The 22,794-nt window shown below is 49.5% G+C and overlaps 4 protein-coding genes across 4 annotated transcripts; all 4 read left to right on the top strand.

Annotated features, from left to right (window-relative positions):
• Positions 1-1,087: 1,087 nt before the first annotated feature.
• LOC6542586 (spaetzle-processing enzyme) lies at positions 1,088-2,143 on the top strand. The gene is made up of 2 exons (XM_001969084.2): positions 1,088-1,620; positions 1,699-2,143. The coding sequence occupies exons 1-2, from the start codon at positions 1,088-1,090 to the stop codon at positions 2,141-2,143; spliced, it is 978 nt and encodes a 325-aa protein (XP_001969120.2).
• A 400-nt stretch (positions 2,144-2,543) lies between these two features.
• On the top strand, positions 2,544-4,466 carry LOC6541940 (eukaryotic translation initiation factor 3 subunit J). The gene is made up of 6 exons (XM_001969083.3): positions 2,544-2,794; positions 3,000-3,091; positions 3,292-3,405; positions 3,474-3,762; positions 3,827-3,963; positions 4,030-4,466. Exons 1-6 carry the CDS (start codon positions 2,779-2,781, stop codon positions 4,090-4,092), a joined length of 711 nt encoding a protein of 236 aa, XP_001969119.1. The 5' UTR covers positions 2,544-2,778; the 3' UTR covers positions 4,093-4,466.
• Positions 4,467-4,695: 229 nt separating this feature from the next.
• LOC6541941 (WD repeat-containing protein 89) lies at positions 4,696-6,335 on the top strand. The gene is made up of 3 exons (XM_001969082.3): positions 4,696-4,967; positions 5,024-5,990; positions 6,057-6,335. The coding sequence occupies exons 1-3, from the start codon at positions 4,940-4,942 to the stop codon at positions 6,295-6,297; spliced, it is 1,236 nt and encodes a 411-aa protein (XP_001969118.1). The 5' UTR covers positions 4,696-4,939; the 3' UTR covers positions 6,298-6,335.
• Positions 6,336-12,802: 6,467 nt separating this feature from the next.
• On the top strand, positions 12,803-14,280 carry LOC6541346 (segmentation protein even-skipped). The gene is made up of 2 exons (XM_001969080.3): positions 12,803-13,031; positions 13,105-14,280. The coding sequence occupies exons 1-2, from the start codon at positions 12,893-12,895 to the stop codon at positions 14,100-14,102; spliced, it is 1,137 nt and encodes a 378-aa protein (XP_001969116.1). The 5' UTR covers positions 12,803-12,892; the 3' UTR covers positions 14,103-14,280.
• The last annotated feature ends 8,514 nt before the right edge of the window (positions 14,281-22,794 follow it).

Here is a 22,794-nt window from a genome sequence, read left to right as displayed (position 1 = left end):
AATTTGATTTTAATTTCCGGGAATTGTGACAGTTTAAAAAGTGTTAAATGTTAAAAGTGGATTTATATTATTTTTTTTCGTAAATTGATTATAATTGTTGTAATTTACTGTATTTTTAGACTGTGTACAAACTACATGCAAATCATGTTCTTCTAACTTGGTGTTAGAGTTAAAAGACCTGTCAATGTAGTCGAGTGTCGCGACTATTAGGTACCTCTTACTCAGCTTATGGAACTGAAACAGATGGAGATGGATGCACCCAGTAGGATTTGAATGCATTGCATGCAGTCAGGAGACATCTCTTTTCAATGAACTTTTAATACACATTTGATAGATTTCAGATAGTCGGATTTAATCCTTGCCTGGCCCCTGAAGGCATTTGCGTAATAGGTGTTCAGGGTGATAGGTGTTCTAGCTCTTCCGGAGTCCCAGAGATCTCGACATTCATACGGACGTGTTCTTCTAACTTTTACATAAAGGGTATAAATGCTGTATCACTGTCGAATTGTGATGTTTTAGATATGGCATTAAAATTCATTCATACTTGGTCCATGCTCGTGGAGACCCAATTTTCCCATAGAGTGAATCATTTTAGCAATCCGGATAAGCTTACTTTTAAGACCAACTCGTTTTTGAATTCAGTCTTCGTTTAAGCTTCGACATACCAAGATGGTCTTGATCCCGTTTTATTTCGCACTTCTACTCCAGGCGATTTTCTTGGTGCATTCTAGAAATATTGGTAAATAGTGGCAAGGAAATTTCAAATTACCACAGACCAGTGCCAGTGCTTAAAAAATCGTCCTTTGACGATTCAGGATTTCTCGACGTTTTAATAGCAATAATAATGAGATCTGCATTGTGTTTTATTGATGGAGTCTAAAAAATTCGATTGATTTCGATACTCATAGTATGTAACATAAACTTGTTACTTGTTACAACAAGGGAAAGAAGCAGAAAGTTTTAAAAAGTTATATTTTGCGCCATTCTGGTTATTCTCATTAACTGGTAAATTTTGTAACCCTTAGGAAATTTTAGGAATTGCCCATTGGACGAAGTGTGCGTCCCACTGAACACATGCCAACCTCTTATGGCCCTTATAAATCTCATGAAAGAGATAAACTATACGAATTCAACACTTCTCAACGTAAAATGCGGCATGCTTAATTCTGCTCGTGAGCTAGTGTACAATGTGCACGTCTGCTGTCCGAAGGATCTACCAGATAGCAGTGTCTGCGGACAGAGTCCTCCTATATTTTACATTGTGGGTGGCAAGGATGCACAGCTCAACCAGTTTCCCTGGACTGCCCTGCTGCTCTACAAGCGCGACATCGCCCGCCCTTGGACTACGTCTCCTCGGTGTGCGGGCTCCTTGATCACCAACAGATATGTCCTCACGGCAGCCCATTGTTTGACCGTGACCAGGTTCACTGAGATAGGTGTGCGCCTTGGCGAGCACAACCTCGAGACCAATCCCGACTGCATCTGGCTGCTAAAGAAGAAATGCGCTAAACCGCACGTGGACATCGATGTGAGTCTGGCCATCGTGCACAAACAGTACCACACGAGAGATGGAAGGCACTACAACGATATTGCTCTGTTGCGCCTCGCAAGACCTGTGATGTAAGTAGTGTTGGCAGTGTGCTCTATGGGCTGGCTGTTTGGGGTCCCCACATTTCCTAGCCACGGCTTCTCTTTCAGATACACCGCGGGAATCAAACCCATTTGCATTAGACCCGACTTTGAAATAGCACGCTCCTCCTTCGAAAACCACACCTTGGAAATTGCCGGCTGGGGCGATTCGAGTAGACAGCAGTACAGCTCCGTATTGCTGCACGGCACCATCAGAGGTATGAGTCCGGAAAATTGCCTAACACAGTTTCCCACCCTGCGAGTGGATAGGGACATCCAGATATGTGCCATGGGACGGGATGGTACCGACACCGGACGAGGCGATTCCGGTGGACCGCTGATGGCCTCAGTGGGAAGGGCCGATCATCAATTTTATTACCTAGCCGGAATAACTTCCTACGGAGGGGATGCCTCTAGTTATGGATGTGGGCCAGCGGTTTACACAAAAACCTCTTCATATATTTGGTGGATAAAATGGAATATGATGAATATATGGAAAAAAAGCTTTATGTAAACATATGTAGATATGTTGTAAAATTATGTAGCCGTTGAGAACTCCAAACTTTTGACATGATCCCCTTATTGCTAAAACGCTAAAATCTTACTTAGACCAACTCTAATTATAATTCCATTAATTACACATATAAGTTTGCATTTGTGATAATTGCGATTTGTCAGCGTCAGAAACTTTTTTTTTGTCATTTATGTATGTATATGCACATATATAAACATAAGTATGTATATTACTCAATATATTATTACTCAATGAGTAAGAGATTTTTCTGAAAAATATCTTCTACCATGCGCTTTGGTTAAGTTGACTTAACACATTTGTGTAATCATTTGAAGAGAAAAATAAAGAAAAAAAACTTAATTTTTTTTACGAAGGAGAAAAAATGGGTTCCGGAATGTAGGGAGTTAAATGTAAAAGTGCCGACAGCTCGATAACACATCGTCCCCACTACGTAAATTCGAAGGCGACTTTGCATGCGCCTTCTTTCCGCCAGTCGCGCCTTGGTCACACTACAGATCTACAGAAATTTGGATTTGGAAAATTCCCGAAATCGCTGCCGAGGCTGGAACCAAGTCTATCCCAGGGCAAACCCATCCAAAAGCACAAGCCTCGCAAGCATATAGGACACTAGAAATATGGCTGACGATTGGGGTAAGTTTCGATTGGCGTGGGCGGCAGCGTGTACGGTGCGTCATCTGCGACGGACAATAAACGTGGTCGCCGTCGCTGTTGTTGTTGTTGCTGTTGGAGTGCCATGCAACCAGCCTTGATGAGTATTTTTAGCCCCTGTGCCAACTAACCGTTTGAAACTCTTGTTACTCACTATGTTCCTGGGACTGATCCTGTCATCGGGCAGAATCCGCAGCAGACAGTGAGGTGGTCATACGGCCGACGGCTGCCGCCAGCGTAAACAAGTGGGAGGGCGAGGACGAGGATGAGGACATCAAGGTGCGACCAACGAAATCCAAGTGAGACCGAAAGCAGTGCCAATCAGTATTCAAAACCAACTACTCAAGTGCCAGCCCAACAACAAATGCCAGGGCCCAAAAACTTGTTTTCGTGCACTCTGGTTTCACTTTCGTTTCGCTGTACACGTGTGCATTTTTGCAGCAGACTGATCGAATCCATTCTTTGTTAACTGCCCACAGGACAGCTGGGAGGACGAGGAGGAGAAAAAGGACGAGGAAAAGCCCACGAAAACAGAAGCCCCAGCCAAACCGAAGCCAAATAAGGCGCTAAAAGCCAAACTGGAACAGCAGGCGGTAGGCTGATAAAGCTCAAAAGGGGTTCTCAATCCCCCACTATATTATCATCACTTACTTCTTCACAGCGCCTGGAGGAGGAAGCGGAGGCACAACGTGTGGCCAGTCTATCGCCTGCAGAGAAGTTGGCTGAGAAGCTGCGTTTGCAAAAAATCCAGGAGGCCTCTGATCTCAAGCATGCCCAGGAGGCGTTCGGCGTGACGAGTACGTGCGGCGGCCTAGACGCCTTCAACCCAGAGAGCAAGGAGGAGTTCAAGGAGTTTGGCGCAACGCTCAGCTGGAAGGTGGCCCAGTTCCGCGAGTCGGAGCACTTCCCGCAGTTCGTTGAGGATCTGGTGCGCAGTCTATGCGTGAATCGTGAGTGATAAGCTAGCTGACACCGAAAGGCGTGTTATCTGATTTGATTTTGCACCTTATCTAGTGAGCGCCGCTGACATCAAAAAGGTCAAGATGAACGTGGAAATCTTGCACTCGGAAAAGCTGAAGCTGGAAAAGGCCAATGCCAAGAAGCCCGCCGGAAAGGGCAAGGGCAAGGTCACTCTTCGCACCGAAAACGACGTGAGTGTTTCAGTCGCCGTTCGATCGCTGCTCGTGAATGAACCTATTAAATATACTCTTTCACAGGACATTGACGGTTACCAAAAGTACGGAAATGACTTCACCGAAGACTATGACGACTTCATGTGAATAGGATCTATAATGTAGCCCGCATATAATTAATCTAATTATTGAATACATAGTTGCTTGTTGAAGAGTTCTTCTTGTTAGAGATGCTGCGCAGGAATAAGAGTCCTTTGTTAAATATAAAATGGCAGAACCTATATAAATATGTATATAAATATATGTATATTTATATGACCATATAGAACACAGAAAGAGATACAGACAGTCAGGCAATCAAGAAACCTCAACGAACACGCGAATCCAACTCCAAACCGAAAGAATATTTAGGCAACTGACTTATGGCAGCAGCATATGTATGTAGGTCGTATTCGGAATGGCTTCTTGTGAAATTAATTTTTGTATAAAGAATAAAACTACAGATCGATATTAAACGAAAACAAGAAATGCCTATTTATTTATCTGAAGGGAACAGCTGCTATTTACTAAAAATGGAATTGTTTTCACCAAATGTTCGTACCTAAATGGTAATGGACCATAAACTTTTTAAACGAGCTATTTGTGGGAATATACTATTAATTTATTTAAAACGAGCATAAATGCGCGCCTTGGTCTGAAGGCGTTTCACTGTGAATGGTAATGTGGGTATAGCCAAGAAGAAGCATCTCTGGGAATGGTTTGTGACTTGGCTTAAAAACACAGTATTATTATTAAGTTCTTAAAGTAGTCACAAATAAATAAAAGAAGTCGAATACATCGTAAAAGAAAGGGCGCTAAAGCATTTTTAGCGCACCTTTGCCGTTTCAACTTCTCCATTAACTTATCGCGCCTTCAGCCGAGGTCTGGCTAGCTTGAGTGTAGCTAAACTGCCATCGCTGTCGTCATTTACTGCACGTGCGGCAAATAAACAAAAATGAGCGATTTTAACAAGTATTGCGAAGGTTTTATAAGCTTGTAAGCCTGCCAGGACAGCCTGATAAATGCTTGCATCTTGCAGAAGCCGCGAAAGAGGAGCTGCCCGACTCGGAGGACGAGGAAGACATCGGCGACGAGGACACTTGCAGTGCACAGGATCTTGCCGCCGAATTCCAGCTGAAGTACCAGCCGCAGGACGAAGTCAGCGTGTCCCTGCAGCGTGAATATGTACTTAGCTTGGCAGCGGATCAGGAATTCTCGCGCATTGCCGCCGGCCTGTCCAATTCAGCGGTGCACATCTACAATTTGGATGCAGGCGCTGGTAAACTGGAGAACTTTAGCTACCTGCCGCCCACAGAGTCAGCGCATCGCGTTAGCATCTGTGGCGTCCGCTTCCTGGACGAGGGACCACACAACATCCTGGTGGGCACCACCGATGGCTACGTGCGCCTCTACGATCTGCGGCTAAGGGGCGAACAGGCCAGGTTCAAGTACACGCAGCACCCGGATGTGCCTCCGGTGCCCAAGTCGCTAGCGTGCTTCGACAGGAACGCCAACGGCCGCATCATTTGCTGCGGCACTGAACAGTTTCACAGCAACGCCTTCCTGGTGTTCTTCGATGTTCGGCAGCGCCAGCAGATGGGCGTCTACTTCGACAGCCACGAGGACGATATCACCTCGGTGCGGTTCCATGGCCAGAATCCGGACCTTCTGGCCACAGGTGGTGTGGACGGGCTGGTGAATGTGTTCGATGTGAAGCAGCCGGACGAGGATGAAGCACTGCTTAATACCTTCAACACGGAGAGCAGTGTGGCCCGTTTGGCCTGGCACAAGAACGTCTACGACAAGGACATCGTATCCTGCGTCACGACCACCGGCGATTTCAAGAGCTACGAGTGCGAGGAGGGCGACGAGGTGACATCCTTCGCGCGGCCGGACGTCACGGCGGCTATAAGGAGAAAGAAAGCGGCGAACTTCAACTTGATAAACGCCCACAACCAGGAAGACGGAGGAGTCTTTCTGCTGGCGGGCACGAACTTCAACAAGGGGTTAGTTCTTAACTTGTTTACCTGGTTTTTGCCTAGCACGCAACCAACTGAATAATCTCCTTTCAGCGAGATCCTGCGCTCCGTTAGCATCACCTCCAAGAACAGCCTCCAGCCATTGGCCAACTTTCAGGGAAACAAACAGATCGTCAGAGACAGCATTTTCGATGCGAAGAGAGGTTTGCTTTTTACGGGCGGTGAGTCCGGCATTGTTACGGTTTGGACACAGGACGCAAGTGGGACGGCGGTTAGCAGTGAAAAACTGAAGGTCAGGAAGGAGAAGAAGTCACGCAAGCAGGCGCCATATTAAATGTGTGTTTATGTTTTTAATAAAGGTTTTCTAAATAATCGAAATTCATTTCAAATTTAATGTTGCCAGATCTGCGTAAGGCGCTCATGTTGGCTGGCTGACAGGGGCCCGCTGATTTGAGCCTACGTCTAGGAAAGCGGCTTACGTATTGAATAAGTGTAGCATACTTTTGATACACGTTTTGAGCTACGTTACTTACATATTTTCTACTTGACACTGGCATACACAAATGTAGATACATGTGGGCTAACTTGTATCTGACATGCGTATAAAATTAATCACAAGGGACTTTAAAAAGAACTGCCTCTTACACAATTTATAAATTATATTGCATAATCTTGTTTTGTCTACGTAGAAAAGTTGAGAGCAATTTTGTAGCTATTTACCACCTCCAATTGTTTAGGTAACTATCTTTTAAGATGAATAGTAAAAGCCCCTCACCGGTTGGTATCTGCAGCCATTCAACGATGATTCAATTCACCCCCAACCTGCGCACTCAGTGCTCACTTTCTGTCTCAGCCAGGTCTGCTGAGTAAAAAATTAGCACATCCTCAGCGCAGATAAACGCATCCTTAGAACACCCACTGCACCTCCCACCAGCCATCCATCCGTCCATCCGTCCATCCTGCATCCGCATCCCTTCGCACAGAGAGCGGCCCAATTAGTGCTGCAGTAGGCATTTCGAATCCGTGCCCACAAATCGGCTAATCCGCTGCCACTGCCTGACGGGCCAGAGTCCAGAGTTCAGGGTGCAGGGTGCAGATTTCCGAGTCGTAGAGTCCAAATGTTGACAAATACAACACCTACGATACAAATAAAATTGCTACAGAAGTACCACCTAGAAACGGGCACAACCGGAACGACTTAATTTACTCAAATTTACAGAAACATGCGATGACATAGGGGAATGGGAAAGGGAATGGGAATGGGAATGGAAACACAGGAAGATATCTCGACGCCGCCACTGAAACTGTGGGTTTGCTCCTGCCGAGCGAATCCAAAGCGAGTAGGGTCCCATTCGGGGCCGGAGTAGCCAGAGTCCTGCAGCTCACTCGAAACCGCCACTCACCGTGGCTAATTGCCCATCAATAAAGGTCCTGGCTGCGAGGAATTCCACCGAAAGTCGCTGCCTCCTTCGTTCTCCAGCCGAAGAATTCCTCGAGCAACCAAAATATTATGGTGTGCCCCGCTGTTCTCGCACAGTCAGCGCGAATTTGCTGCGGTGAGTCGATGCTGTTTAGCAGGACCTTCTTCCATCTTCCATCTTTCATCTTCCATCTTCCCTCTTCCTCTGACTCTGTCGGTCGTCTCCTGGTTCCCTTGCTCCTTTGGCGGCACTGTGTCCTGTCGTCGTTGTTTTCCCGTGATTTGACATGTCTGTTAGCAGGATGCCTGACCCTGAGGCCGGGTCCTGAACTCAGTGTGTCCAGTGTTCCACTTTGATGTGATTCGTCAGTGCGGTGGACTACTGCTACTGCTCTCTCGCTGAACTGCGTCTTGAGTCCTGTTCCGCTGCCCCCTCCTGCGACCTCTGGCCCTGCACTCTGCGGCTTTCCAGCGGCGTTTGTTGGCGAATCTGACCCCGAGCTCCTGCTGCTCCTCGGCTCCTTCGCCCGAATCCGAATCCATATCGGAATTGGTCACAGCTCCGAGTGAATTGCCCCGGAGACCGCAATGCGCTGTATTTATAGTAAACGTGTCCGATTGATTTGGCCACCCGTGGCGACTCCGTCGCAGATGCCTCAATTTGCATCTATCAAATGGTTTACATGGCTCTAAAAAAGGCCCCTCCATGGGTCGCCTTAACATTGCAATGCTCTTACTTGTGAATTATTAAGTGTAACTACTGCGATATAACTCATGGCAGTTTCGGTTCGGTTTTAGGATGCAACATAGTATGAGTACCAACGAGCCCAAATTGCAAATACTCGTAGGATCAAAGTATTACACATGATGGTATATGATTATGCTCCTTTATCAAGACGGCTTGCTATCCTTTTGCAATTATTCCAGCTGATAATGTTGCAGGGTAATAACATCAAATGAATTAGAATTATCTACGTCAGGTTAAAAAATGGATGCCCTAATCTATGCCCTGATCTTCTGTTTCTGCTTCGAGATTCCGCCACTGCCCTCATTGATGGTTTGCCGGGGTACTTGGCCCAAAAGTCCCTGCCGTCCAAAAAGACGATCCTAAAAAAGAAACCGCTAATCATCGGGCAGCACAAAGAGCGGACAACCGCTCACCTAATTATTTGGGCGATTGTGAGGAGCGGACAGTCGGCTCGTGGACGCTTTTTGTGGCCTCTTTTTGTTTCGACAAAAAGCGAGCCAATTTTTTTCTTTCTGGGCCACTTTGTTGCTCTTTTTATGAGTTTTTTCCATTGTCACTTTTTCCGGGCCTACCTCGCGGCCCTCGAATCCCGCGATGCCTGCCCTACAAACCTCCTAATTACGGCAGTTAGTCGTTGTCCGGGCAGCAGGACATGCGGACATGCGGACATGCGGAAGGACTTGCGTGCGTTTATTGCACGCTCGAATTTCCACTAAAAATTGGGCCGAAAGAAAAAACTAGGTAGGACCAGGAACTGGAAACTAGCAAAGCGGACGCGCCTTTTTATTGGTGCACCTTCGGCGGAACCGCAGGATAAGAGCTGTAAAAGCGACGACGAGGACACAAGGATCCTCGAAATCGAGAGCGACCTCGCTGCATTAGAAAACTAGATCAGTTTTTTGTTTCGCGTCCGCTGATTTTTGTGCCCGTTTGCTCTCTTTACGGTTTATGGCCCCGTTTCCATTATTTCGTCATTTTTCCACATTTCCCAGCTCCTTTGTGCCGCTCAAAGAAATCTGTACGGAATTATGGTATATGCAGATTTTTATGGGTCGCCGATCCGGTTCGCGGAACGCGAGTGTCCTGCCGCGAGGACCTCAGCGGCGATCCTTGTCGGCCGTATTAAGAAAGTAGATCACGTTTTTTGTTCCCATTGTGCGCTTTTTTCGCTGCGCCAGTTCTGTTCCCCGAACCCAGCGAACTGCTCTAATTTTTTAATTCTTCACGGACTTTCATTGGGCTCCTGGAAAAACACGCACAAGGCTAGCTCTAGGACTCTACTGGCATACCTGTAATGGTGTCCATAACGCGCACTGCTCTCGTTTTTAAGACCCGTTTGTGTTCGTCTCTGGAAAGTAGATGGCATTCACATTTTTATGAGTTCGTTCCCAACTACGGCTAAGATATGCCAGTTTGTTTTGTCTCCGGCAATTATTGGAAATTTCATTGGGTCGATTGGGTAGATGTCGATTGGGTCGATGTCGATGCCTTCCCTCGGGAAAAGTGAATAGGTTGTGCCATAAAAATCGCTGCTCTTGGAGATGAAATGCTGTAGTAGTATGCCAAAGCTTCATTCTGCTTTTTTATTTTCTCACTGCTAAATGCAGCTAATTTGTCGATTGTCTGAAAAGTGTTCTCTAAGCCGAAGCACTTTTTTATGATGTTGCTAGAAAATGAAATCACTTATGTTGCCATACATCCCCAGGCATTTTATGGCCATTTGAGTGCGGGGTGCGCAGTTCTGCTTAAGTGGCGGATGGAAACCACCACATTTATTCGAGGGATGATGTGCTCTAATACCTCCTCATCAAATGGGATGGTCTCTTCGCATGGAGAGTGGCAAACTCTTGGAAAAGTGAGGCGGAGTTAAAAAGCCGTGCTATATAACAAGATTTTTGATATTCAGTTATGTATATATGGACAAGAAATATCAAAGACCTTATCAAATATGTTGCCTTTTATCCTCGAAATGAAACAAATGCTCTACTAATTTGGCAAGTCAAAAGATCAGTTCAGCAATTATTCAAAAGAACATAAAATATGCGTATATTTTTGGGAATGTACCAGTGCTTTCCAAAATAGATTGCCAAACAAATCAACTAATAACTTTAATTTAAAAAACTGGGCAATCCTGAGTTGGCAGTCTTCCCAAGAATGGCTCCTCGAGGATTTCGGGCTGAATCACTTACTCAACCCGTCGATTCCGTCCGCGCAATCATCATAAATTCTCGGTCTTTTTGCTGTAATTGTTTTATGGCAGAAATTACTCAATCATCAAGCATAATTCCCTCGTTTTCGCCGTTTTATTGCCAATTTTTGCACTGCCTCCCGCCTTTGCCACTCCCGGCCCTTCCCTCATCGTTTTGCGAATCTCCGACGGATTCGCATTTCTATTGCGCGGACAATCCGGCCAGTGTGTTTGCCATTTACTTGCCATGATGACGGGCATAATCAGCGAGATCGGCGCTTTGTGAGTGCAGAATGTGCAATAAAGCGGCAACAATCGGCTTGGGATTCGCCTTCCCCTATTCCCAGTATTGCCCGAGTGCCCGGACGACTGCGAAAGTGTTTGCGGATCGGGATCGGAATCGGAATAGGAATAGGAATACGAGACTGAGCAGAGGCAGGTACTTCCCGCCGGCCGGACACTTTCGCCTAACCAAGCGGACTCAACCCAACCCAACCCAACACAACCCAATCCAACCCACCCGATCGCCATAAAGGGTATTTACTGTCGCTGCCGCAGAGCCTCGCTTGACGACTTAACCCAAGCGGTCGTTCCACGTCCATTCTCCGGACGGAGTCAAAGACAAAGGCCGGCGGAGCTGGACAATAGGCAAGGTTGTTGCTTGTGGGTAGAGGGTTTCAATCCCGAAATTGTACCTTTCCCGGGCGAGAAGGGCTTGCATGTGGGCCTTTTCCAGGTCGCAGATGTAGGTAGATGTAGATGTAGATGCGGATGGGCCGGTCGAGTTAATGCCAATGCAAATTGCGGCGCAATATAACCCAATAATTTGAACCAACTCGCGGAGCAGCGAGGGCATCCTACCCGGTTACCCGGTACTGCATAACAATGAAACGAAACTGGGACAGATCGGTGATGGTTTCTCGCTGTGTGTGCCGTGTTAATCCGTTTGCCATCAGCCAGATTATTAGTCAATTGCAGTCGCAGTCGCAGTTGCAGTTGCAGGGTTTCGCTTTCCTCGTCCTCGTTTCACTTTCGAGTTAGACTTTATTGCAGCATCTTGCAGCAACAATCGGCGCAGTTTGGTAACACGCTGTGCCCTTCCACTTTCCACATTCCACGGCCCAATTCGGCGGATTTAGACGGAATCGAGGGACCCTGACTATGTTCGCATAATGAAAGCGAAACCAAACCGGGTTGCAAAGTCAGGGCATTCCATCGCCGTCGCCATCGCCACCGCCATCTTCTGCGGGCGTTTGTTTGTTTGTTTGCTGGGATTAGCCAAGGGCTTGACTTGGAACCCAATCCCAATCCCAATCCCAATCCCAAAGCCAATCCCAGTGCCCATCCCGATCGCAGTCCCATGCCCTTTTCATTAGAAAGTCATAAAAACACATAATAATGATGTCGAACGGATTAGCTGCGCGCAGTCCAGGCAGCGCAATTAACGGACTAGCAAACTGGGTTATTTCTATTTTTTTATTTTCGCCGACTTAGCCCTGATCCGCGAGCTTAACCCGTTTGAGCCGCAGCAGGTAGCCATCCCCATCCTGGCTTGCGCAAGTGGCAGGTTCGCTGCCCCAGGAGAGCCGTGGAGGCACTCTGGCCACTGGCCTGGTACAGTTGCCGCTGGGCATGATTATATCATCATAATAAATGTTTGGCCCAACGAAACCGAAAACTTTTCAAATTAAGTCCCGGCAACTGGGTCCCCATATCCCGTATCCCATTTTCCCTTTTCCACGTTCTGCCCGGCAAAAGGCGGCCATTATCTCGCTACAGCAGATCCCAAATGGTTATGGCTCCCGCTGCCACCGGGGTGGATGAAGCCCCCAAACCTTGCCGCCCATTCCAGCTCGACAGTGTGGGGCTGTTAAACGTGCGGCATAATATTAAGACTTCATAAAAGCGCAAATAATTCGCTGGCAGGCGATCGATAAATACATATGTACACACATATACATAGTGGGATACACACTGGCAATCCCTGGGATGCAGTGGCGACAAGCAGCACCCGCCCGACTGAGCGGCATAATGCCATATCATTCTTGATGAAGCCGATAAAATCCCATTATTAAGGGGGCCCGCCCGTCCCGCTCGCTCCTGCGGAGCAGCCGCCTGCGGGCGCGCGAGACAAAAGATTCGCTCATCCGCTATGAATACCAAATCCAAGTCAGCGCGCGCTCTCTCTCTCCAGCACTCTCGGCACCAGCATGGCCAGGACCTCCTCATGCTCCTGGCGAGCAGAGAGCGCTGCTCCATCCCGCTGCTCCTCCGCTCCTCCGCTTTGTCCCGCCTCGTTATCGCCGCTCAGCACCCAGCAGCCAGCAGCCCAGCAGCGCACGATTAGCACCGCTCCGGCAGTCAGGCTGTCAGGCTGTCCCGCTCGCACCTGCCTCGGCCGCTGCGATTGGCCGCTCCCAGCGACGGCGGCCATTTGCCTGCGGAGCGCAGCGGTATAAAAGGGCGCGGGGTGGCTGAGAGCAGCACACTCGAGCTGTGACCGCCGCACAGTGAACAACTGCCTCGTTACTCAGCCGACAAACCGACTTTGAATCAGAAGACGCATTCCAAACATGCACGGATACCGAACCTACAACATGGAGAGCCACCATGCCCACCACGACGCCAGTCCCGTGGACCAGAAGCCCCTGGTCGTGGACCTCTTGGCCAGCCAGTACGGCAAGCCGCAGACGCCACCACCCTCGCCAAATGGTAAGTTTGATGCAGAAAAGCGCAGCAAGAGGGACAAGTGACTTACACCCGCTCCTCTGCTCTCTCCAAACAGAATGCCTATCCAGTCCGGACAACTCGCTGAACGGCAGCCGCGGCTCGGAGATACCCGCCGACCCGTCGGTCCGTCGCTACCGCACCGCCTTCACCCGCGACCAGCTGGGTCGCTTGGAGAAGGAGTTCTACAAGGAGAACTACGTGTCCCGTCCGCGTCGCTGCGAACTGGCCGCCCAGCTGAACCTGCCGGAGAGCACGATCAAGGTGTGGTTCCAGAACCGACGCATGAAGGACAAGCGCCAGAGGATCGCCGTCGCCTGGCCCTACGCCGCCGTCTACTCCGATCCCGCCTTCGCCGCCTCCATTCTCCAGGCCGCCGCCAACAGCGTGGGCATGCCCTATCCGCCGTACGCCCCCGCCGCTGCCGCCGCTGCTGCCGCCGCCGCTGCCGTGGCCACCAACCCGATGATGGCCAGCGGAATGCCCCCGATGGGCATGCCCCAGATGCCCACGATGCAAATGCCCGGACACTCGGGACATGCCGGCCATCCCTCGCCCTACGGACAGTACCGCTACACGCCCTACCACATCCCCGCCCGCCCGGCTCCGCCACATCCCGCTGGCCCTCATATGCACCATCCGCACATGATGGGCTCCAGCGCCACGGGATCGTCGTACGCCGCCGGAGCCGCCGGCCTTCTGGGCGCCCTGCCCTCCGCCTCCTGCTACACGGGACTGGGCGTGGGTGTGCCCAAGACGCAGACGCCGCCGCTGGACCTGCAGTCGTCCTCATCGCCGCACTCCTCCACGCTGTCGCTCTCGCCAGTGGGATCCGATCATGCCAAGGTGTTCGACCGCAGTCCAATGGCTCACTCAGCTCCCTCAGTTCCTGCTCCCGCCCATGCGCCGCTGACCACCACCAGCCCGCTGCCCGCCCCCGGCCTCCTGATGCCCAGTGCCAAGCGGCCCGCCTCCGACATGTCGCCGCCGCCCACGACGACCGTGATTGCGGAGCCCAAGCCGAAGCTCTTCAAGCCCTACAAGACTGAGGCGTAAGCCCTCGCTCCACATCCCGATCCTGCTCCTGCTCCAGCTCCTGCTCCTGCTCCCCCAACGATTGTACAAACTAGCCTTAGTCAGCCACTTCTATTTATTCCCGAAGATTGTACAGATTGTAGAGTAGCTAATTGTAGTCATAGTTAAGGCGCAAAATCAAACGTACTCGTAAATGCGAAAATACACGAAAACTTGAAAATTATACGACACTCTGTTCATTTGCACTACCTGGTAGGGGGTGAGGCATATCCACAGATATATATACACACATACCTGGGCCGAGTCGCTTTTATGGACCTGGCTCTCTGGATTAGCTGTGGAGAAACCTGGCGGGACAGCTGCTCAGCGCTGCTGGCTGGTGACCTTCCTGCAACTGTGGCAACTGTGGCAAATCGAATCGAGAGTCCTTCGGAGTGGCCACCCACAATCAGGAGTAAGGGTTCCCGATGCGGATGCACTCGCCACTGGCAAGGGCAAGGGAAGGGAAGGGAAGGGAAACGACATCCACGGGGGATTGGCACAAGCCATCGAACTATTGGAAATGCAGAGCCACCATGCTGGGCGGCGACCTTGGCGAGCAGTTGGGCCCACTTCCTGCCACGCGTCAGGTTGCATTGCCCATGGAATCAATTTCGGTGTCCTCGCATTGGATTGGGCTCGGCTAATTAATTGTCACCTCACCCGTTGAGCTGTTTGTTTGTTGTCCCTGGCCTCATGCTTGCTTTCTCTTCTCCGCCGGCCAGGCAATTGCCATAATTGAGAAATCATCGCAAGGACGAGCGGGGCAGACTGCTGGAGTCCCTTTCGAATCAAATCCCTATTTAATTGCCGTGCAAAACATGTGTTTCAATTGCTCAGCCGGGCTGTAAAGGGGTGTCAATTGCTCATAATCCCGCAGCTAAAAAACCAGAGTCGCCCAATCCCAGTTGAACCCAGGAGCTCGAACTCGATGTAGATACAGATACACGGATGCTGATACAGCCAGTCACCCCTGATCCCGGCTGTGTCTAATATCTAATTGAGCGCCGGGCATCAAAACATGTTTTGACACTTGCCAGCCGAGCCAAATGGGCATAAAAAATGGTCCGTGAAGTGTTATCCTTGGAGTCGGAGTGGCACACACCCCTTTCCTTCCGTGCTGCTGGTGTTTTGCGGAGTTCACTCCGTGTTTTCGCTTGGGGGATGCGAGCACACAAGTGGCAGCATTTTATGATTTGATAATAAAGATACGCGCCACGGTTGCTGCCCTGGGGAATTCCGCAGCAGATACGGCAAGCTCGGATGCAGTAAATTAAAAAATAGCCAAACAGGAAATCTCGGCAGGATTGCCGGCGGGGGAATCCAATTGCTGGGTGGTTGACGTTGGCTGGCAGGCGCAGGTTGATAATTAATCATGTGGGGATTAGGGATTAGGCTTGTTGAAATCCAGAAATCATCAAGTTCTTTATTGCTAAATTATGCGACTAGCTGCTGGAATAACAGGCGAGCGGATTAGTTTGTCCAAAGGGGCAGATGGGCACTGATGAATCGCCAGATATCGGATCCACAGCTGCTCGCTCGTCCGGCGGCATAAAAGAGTTACTGATTTCGAGGGAGTAAATGCGATATTATTATCAATTAGGCATTCGCCTCTAATTCGGCATTGTCTCCGCCGCCGAACCGACATGTTTCCAACGTTTATGGGCGCAATCAATGCTGGATCCAGTGGATACAAGATGCCCAGATGCGCAGATGCCCAGATACCCAGATACTTGGATACACAGCCATGAATGAGTGGCACTTCATGCGAAGTTCTCCCACGAAACAATGCATTATTTAAGAGCTCTATACCCTATACATCGAGTATACCATATGATGTGCAAACAAAATTAAGTTTTATTGGGGCGTGATGAGTGGTGAGCGAGGAACTAGGGATTGCCTTCGACTCGCCTCTCGAGGATGGGTTTCTGTTGCTGTTTCTGTTTCTGTTTCTGATTTTCTTTAATAGTGAATTAGCACCTCGAATGGGACGTTTATGGCGCAAACTCTCCGCTTTCCAGCTGCGGAGCCGACAAAAGGCAGCTTTTGTGGCCAAGACGACCGCAATTCGGGCTCTCCATCGATTTATGAGCTACGAATTTCACACTAACTGTCAATGAATATAAAGTGATCATCAGAGGGCGAGGCGAAGAGCCTCTCCAGCGGATACACGGCGCAGCTATGGACACGGCGAGATCTGAGGCTGGATGGATCTCAGATGGATCTGGGTGTTATCCAATCCCATGCCGAGCTGCAGAGAGCCAGAGAGATTCCCAGAGCTGGACTCTCCACTTCCATTCGCGTGGTAATGGCAGTCGAGAGCTGTGAGCGCTAAACGAAGTCGAAATGCTTTATGACCCTGCCAATAGATGAGGTCTTTTGCAATCAGCCAGCGGATGAATAAACATCTTTGTAAAATGATGATGCCAGCACTGAAATAATTTCACACGTTTCGCGCACACACAGCACACACATCCAATGTGTGTGTATGCGTCATGGGCCCAGTGACTTGGATTCGGATTCGGATTCGGATCCAGATACTTTATTGGCATGGTATTTGCCAATTTGCACGCTGTCCATTAACGGACCATGCGCCGTTTATCGGACTCGCATTCGAGCCATTCTGCCATTTTCATGGGTATTAACGCACTGATAATCGCGACAATCAAACTCGTGTTTAGCCAACACTCGCAACATTCCCAACATTTCCATACTGGGGGTGGTCTGTGGCCTCTGCTGTGTGTGGCGAATGCGTCGCCAATTGGTCAGGGTTCACTGTAAACGGCCCAGCCAAATGGGAAGCGGCAATCAATGGGAAGCCCGAATCAATTGCCCTGATGGATGCTGCGGCTGGCCAAAGCTACTGCAGCTTTTCGGGCCACTCGGCGCTGGGGGCAGGAGGGCTATAAATCCGCTGGCCAGATAATGAAACTAGAATGATTGAGGCAATCACTGGTGTGGCCAGCAGCCGGCGGGTCCTGCGCTCTGCGCATGTCCTGGGTACACAGCGCTCGGCCCACATAGCGATAGATACAGATACAGATGCAGTTGCAGATACAGATACAGATACATAGAGCAGGGTACATTATGTGGCGAAGGACTGGCGATTACCGATGCCGCAGCTCAGGACCTCTGGATTTGCGATCCTGCGCACGACGTGTCAACTTTATTGCGGTTTGACTTTGCCGCGGCCCCTCGAAACTCACAAATGTATCCTGGAACCCAGGAACTCAGGAACCCGGGGCTCTGAACTCTGGACGCTGGACTATCCGACCCACCATTTTCATGATTTACAATTCTCGTTTTTTTCGCGTTATTTTTTTAGGGGCTTTAATGACCGTCGTAAAGCCGCAGGAGGACCAGGACCAAAACTCTGCTCACATTTCGCGCACTGATTCTAAAAAATGAAATCATTTTTTCTTGAATTTCACGGCGCGTCTCGAGCAGGACTCTTTGTTTTCGTTTGGGCAATTGTCCTTTTTTGCGCTCGGCTCTCAGTTTTTTCATTTCGGCCAGCGGGCATTACCTATGGGTATACACGGCGTTTTATGGCGGAGATGATATTCGCCTGGGATCGGTTCCGTTTTTTAGGCCATAAAAATTAGGCGGCATAAAAAAACTGCATTGGAATTCTAGTTCTAGTTTCAGGTTTTTAGGTTTTCAGGTTTTCAGGTTTCTGCCAGCCCGGATAGATTCGCATTTCGCGGAATTCGGAAGCGGAACAGAATGGCCAGAATGGCCAGAATGGACGGGCATCCTGGCTGACCTTGCCTTTTGGCCAAGGGGCCGTAAAAAAATTGACTCGCTGCGGTGCGCGGAATATTTTTTAAAATCTGACTTTCCAACAATCCCTGATCTGGGTTCGAATCGTAAAAAAGCAGAACAAAACCAAGCGGCCATTCGGGCAATCGGCTGCAAATGAGCCGTTAATGGGCCAAAAACGGGCTAAAAAACTAAGTCACAAAGTCACAAGGTTGTCCGGGAAAACTGACCCGGTTAAGGATGTGCATGCCGGGACATACCGAGAAGAGCGCAGGACACTCCGCACTTCAAAGCTCCCAGTGCCCGACGGATTCCACCGAAGATTCACACGGCTGGCGGGGATGCCCGTTTGATCCAAACCCGCCGCCTGTTAATGGCCACAAAAAGCAAGTGACATGCAAATTATACGGATTATGGATAGCAAGGTCAGGCCGAACTTAATGGGCGTGACCGCTGGATCTCCCTCCCCTCCTTAATCGGCAAAGGAACCGCCAACGGCAGCAGCACCACCACCACCACCAGCACCACCAAACCACCGATCGAGTGACCTTCGACCTGCCGCATTGTTATCTGCGTGCAGCGATTTTTTCTTCTTTTTTCACAGGCCATTTGCGTGCGCTCCTGCTGTCCTTGGTGTCCTTTTAGCATGCGTGTCCTTTTTAGCATGCTAAAAATCATGCGATCGAATATCTGCGCGATCTTAGCCGGAATTGGGATTAGTCGTTTATGGCCCACGCCTTCAATCCTCCATAAAACACTAAGCGCTTTCGCCCAATGTATGTATGTATCTCTTGATATCTCGAATATGTGGGTATCGGTATCTGTATCTGTATCTGTACCTCTGTATCTGTATCTGTATCGCTGTATCTGTTGCTGTGCTGTGATGGATAAACAACTTCTTAATGCGATGCGGCTCAAAATGGCTCCCACTCATCCCCATTGGCAGCTATGGGCATTGGAGACTCGATGGGCATCCGGAAGCGGGGAAGCCAAAAATATACACACACATCCCATGGATGCCATCAATTAGCATACAATTAAAAAATGCTTAAACAGGGAAATCGACTTGGGATGCGAGTGGTTCGGCCACAGATGCAGCCGCAACAGCATTTGTATCTCCAAGTGGCGGGCAGCAGATCAAAGCGACGACAACATAATTGCTGCTTCACTTCACAGTTCTCAGGCACTTAAGATATGTATGTTGCATATGTACACGCATATATAGCTATTGCGAGTCCGGATCTGCAGCTTCCCCCGATCGATCTTCACTTTTTGTCTGACTGACGGTGGGCCCTTGAGGATCGATGGCGCCTGCTAATTGAGATCGCGGCGATCCTTTGGATGCCCACTTGAGGAGTTGTCCTTCCTTGGGAGGGAGGGACGCGGAAGTGCGGGACTTCCTGGTGTCCTTGAGCGATCGGAGCAGCTCTAAGTCGGGATCGGGATCGGAATCGAAATCGGGATCGGAATCGGGATCGGAATCGGGATATGCACAACACGGTAATGATAAGCAGGAGGATGCACTGTACCCGTACCTGAGCCCACTGATCCCCGGCAAGTCCGAGACAAATCCACAAATATTGTCAACTCTTTGGCTCTAATCTGAGGCCTAATCACTTCCCTGAAACGCATAATTGCGCCGCGGCTTTTGATACGCTCCTGGCGGATAGGGAAATGCGCATAGGGATGCCAGCGAACCGCAGCCAAGTGGCAGTCGAGATTGGCAAATCCGCCAGCGGACAATGCCCACAGAATGGGCAACAAGTAGCGGCGAATTAGCAATCCTATCATGCTTTTATGGCCAGGCAACTCTTGCCCGCGCAGCTCAGTTCATCCGAAGCTGGGACCAGGCCGAGTACCCCTGTCAACCCCTTTAGGGCGATAATCCTTCTAAATGTTTGCATTAATTTCAAGGCGTGGACGGATTAGGGCGTGCTGGCTGGGCGGAACCCGCAGCAGAAACCGCCGCGGACTGACTCACTGCACCGACTGACCTGCAGCCTGCAGCCAGCAGCCTGCAGCTCTGTGAACTCTAATCCTTTCGCATTTGCAACTGACTTCTGCACTGGGTGCGCCCCTAATCCTTCCGCCCGTAAGGCGCAGAGTCGCGAGGTCCTGGTTCGGGTAATGGGATTATCTGCGATTACCCCAGATGATCCGCAGAAAGTCAATCTGGTTCAGGGGCTAATTGTCAGCGCAGTCAACTATGTTAAATCCAATCCTTTCGCGCCCCCTTCTGTTTATTTGTTTGTTTTCGTTTGTTTTGAGAATTTCTGGCAATTAAGTTGCCCGTTTTGATGCGCGGGGGCGGTTGCATCAAATCCTTTCGGCATACCTGTCCTGCAGATATCCCGGATTCCGCATCCTCTGGATACCCAGATAGCCAGATATCCCAAGGCTGCGAAGTCAACAAGTCGGCAGCAAATTCCCCTTTGTCCGGCGACGTGTTTCTCTTTTTTCTTTAGCCATAACTCGCAGCATTGTTTGGGCCAAGTTTTTCTTCTGCCAAATTGCGGAGATGATGCGAGGATTATGCGCTGATTGCGTGCAATTATGGACATCCTGCGAGGCCGAGAGGATCTTCCTGCTAAATCCTTTCATGCGCCTGCTAAAACCCCTTTGTGTCCCGTTCGCCGGGAGTCCTTGACGGGTCCTTCGCCGGGTCCTTCCACTATCTGCTTGCTTACAGCAGCTTGCGCAAAATTTCATAACCCTACGAGCTGCTAGTTCGCGGAATCCCTGGCATTATCCTTTTTACCTCTTGCCAATCCGTTGGCTAAAAAACGGCTTCGACTTCCGCGTAACTGCTGGACAACAAAGACAAAAAACGGCGAAAGGACAGCGATTCCCAGGTAGCATTGCGAATTCCGCCAAACTAAAGGATCGGTTATATAACGGGTTTATATGGCCAGGATCTCCGGGATCCGCAGGATCACCAGGATCTCCTGGACCTCCAGTAGCTGCGGAAAACTGCCGTCTCTGTTTTGATTTCTGCAACTTCAGCTAATTGCCGGATGGCCAGCAATTGCCGGCAATTATAAAACAGCGCAGATGTGACTCGGCTTCTATATCTATATCTCTGTATCTGTATCTGTATCTGTAACTGTATCTGTATCTCATGCTGAAAATCGGGGGAGGGGTGGGTTGCGTGGGTGGTTGTCAAGGGGTGTCGGTGGTGGGGGTTCAGCGGGTGATAAATGTGCGTGATTTGGAATGAATGCGCATCGATTAAAACCGCAGGGCAATCAATTTAGCGCCTTTTACGCCAAATTGGCTCGTACACAACCAATTAATGTCAGCGGGTGAGCTGACACCCCCGCCCGCACCCGCACCCGCACCCCTCCGCCTGCTGGCCATCCACCCCCGAAAAACAATTACAACAACGAAGACGCGCAGAGGGACGCGCAGATTCCGCTCAATAAACCTCCAATAAAGCGAATCCAGCGTGAGGCGTCGACGTCTAATTGCTGTTAACTCGTCAACTAGGAGAACGCGAACGCGAACGCGAACGCTCCATCCTCCATGTTGTGCGCCTCCTTGGCAGCCTGATTAAACGGATGGCAGATGCGAGATGCGCAGTGGAGCGTCCTTAAGGCCAACTGCTTTGTGGTTACCAGTCTTTGGTGGAAGTGAAAAACATGGAATCTTTTACATATGTATAAGTTATCGGGCTTAAGGTTGTAACTTAGTAGAAAAATGTTCCCTTGTATTGCTAGCTAAGAGATGCTTTGGAGAAAGTACTTACAACTTTTGTTATCTGAATTTAAGCGATAAAGCCCGCTAAGATAGAACCTTTTAGTATTTGATTACCTGAATACAGGCACTTGAAGTAAATCATAGGCTACGTTAATCTGCTACTCAGATATTTTCATTATATTTTCAATGCTACCAAATAGGCTTTGCTGGAAGACATACAGTTTGTCGTCTGCGCAAATTGTATCCTCATACTTATGAAGAAAAAGCCCTGTGAATAAATCAGACTTAAAGACGTCACACTGTACAGCAGAGTGTGGAAAAGGGGCGTGGGTCGGGGCGAAGAGCGAGGAGCGCTGTTTGCATCATACACCGCAATGAATGAGTGCCCCATAATTGTGACTTTGGGTCTGGGGCGGTGCCGCTGCCCTTCCTCCCTTCCTCCCTTCCTCCCTGCCCCTGGCTCCGCTGCATCCTGCGTCGCGGAAGGCGACGGCCATCTTTATCAGCCACCACAACTACATCCCCCACCTTCGCCCGCCCCCCTGCAGCACCATCATTTTAAATAAACTGGTTTCCGCTCGCCACATTCTTTTGCGCTCTCTGCGCAGGCGCTCTTCAAAGACAAGAGACTTGCAGCCGATTGGTTGGAATGGGCTTTTCGCTTTTATGGAGCTGGCTCCCATTCTTTTGGGGCAGCGGCCACGCCCAATGGCGCCGCTCTCTGCGCAGCCGACGTCGCTGCCACTCTAGTGAGTGCTAAAAAATAAAACTGAAAGTAAAGCTAAATAAAACGCTGCCATAATTGGCATCGTTAATGCCAAAACCATGAATACTAAAAAGTTTTTACGAGCTTAAGCTGCAATTGGGCAGTAACTATAGCGACAGGTTGATGGCCGACGGTTCTAGGGCATGTTAGTGTTGTTCGTAAATGTTTGTCAGAAATAGTTATAAGTAGCGTCAAGATTTGCTCACTTTCAAAAACATCTAGAACTAAATGCAATAGATTGATTCAATTCTACATACTCCATACATATATTTTAGATATTGACACAGCCAAAAAGTATGCTGCACTTCGTCAATCAAAACGTAAGGCCCTACGTTATCCCCAAGTGGTTCATGGCAGAGAGTCTCTGACAGCTAACATAGCCAAGTTAGGCACCTGCAAACGTTGCCACCCTTTCATTTAGCGCGATTAGCCAATCACACTGCGCTGCCA

This window comes from Drosophila erecta, unplaced genomic scaffold, assembly GCF_003286155.1.
Source record: "Drosophila erecta strain 14021-0224.00,06,07 unplaced genomic scaffold, DereRS2 tig00000055-arrow-pilon, whole genome shotgun sequence".
Classification (NCBI taxonomy): domain Eukaryota; kingdom Metazoa; phylum Arthropoda; class Insecta; order Diptera; family Drosophilidae; genus Drosophila; species Drosophila erecta.
Note: the sequence above shows the minus strand (reverse complement) of the source record. Positions and strands in the feature narration are given on the sequence as shown.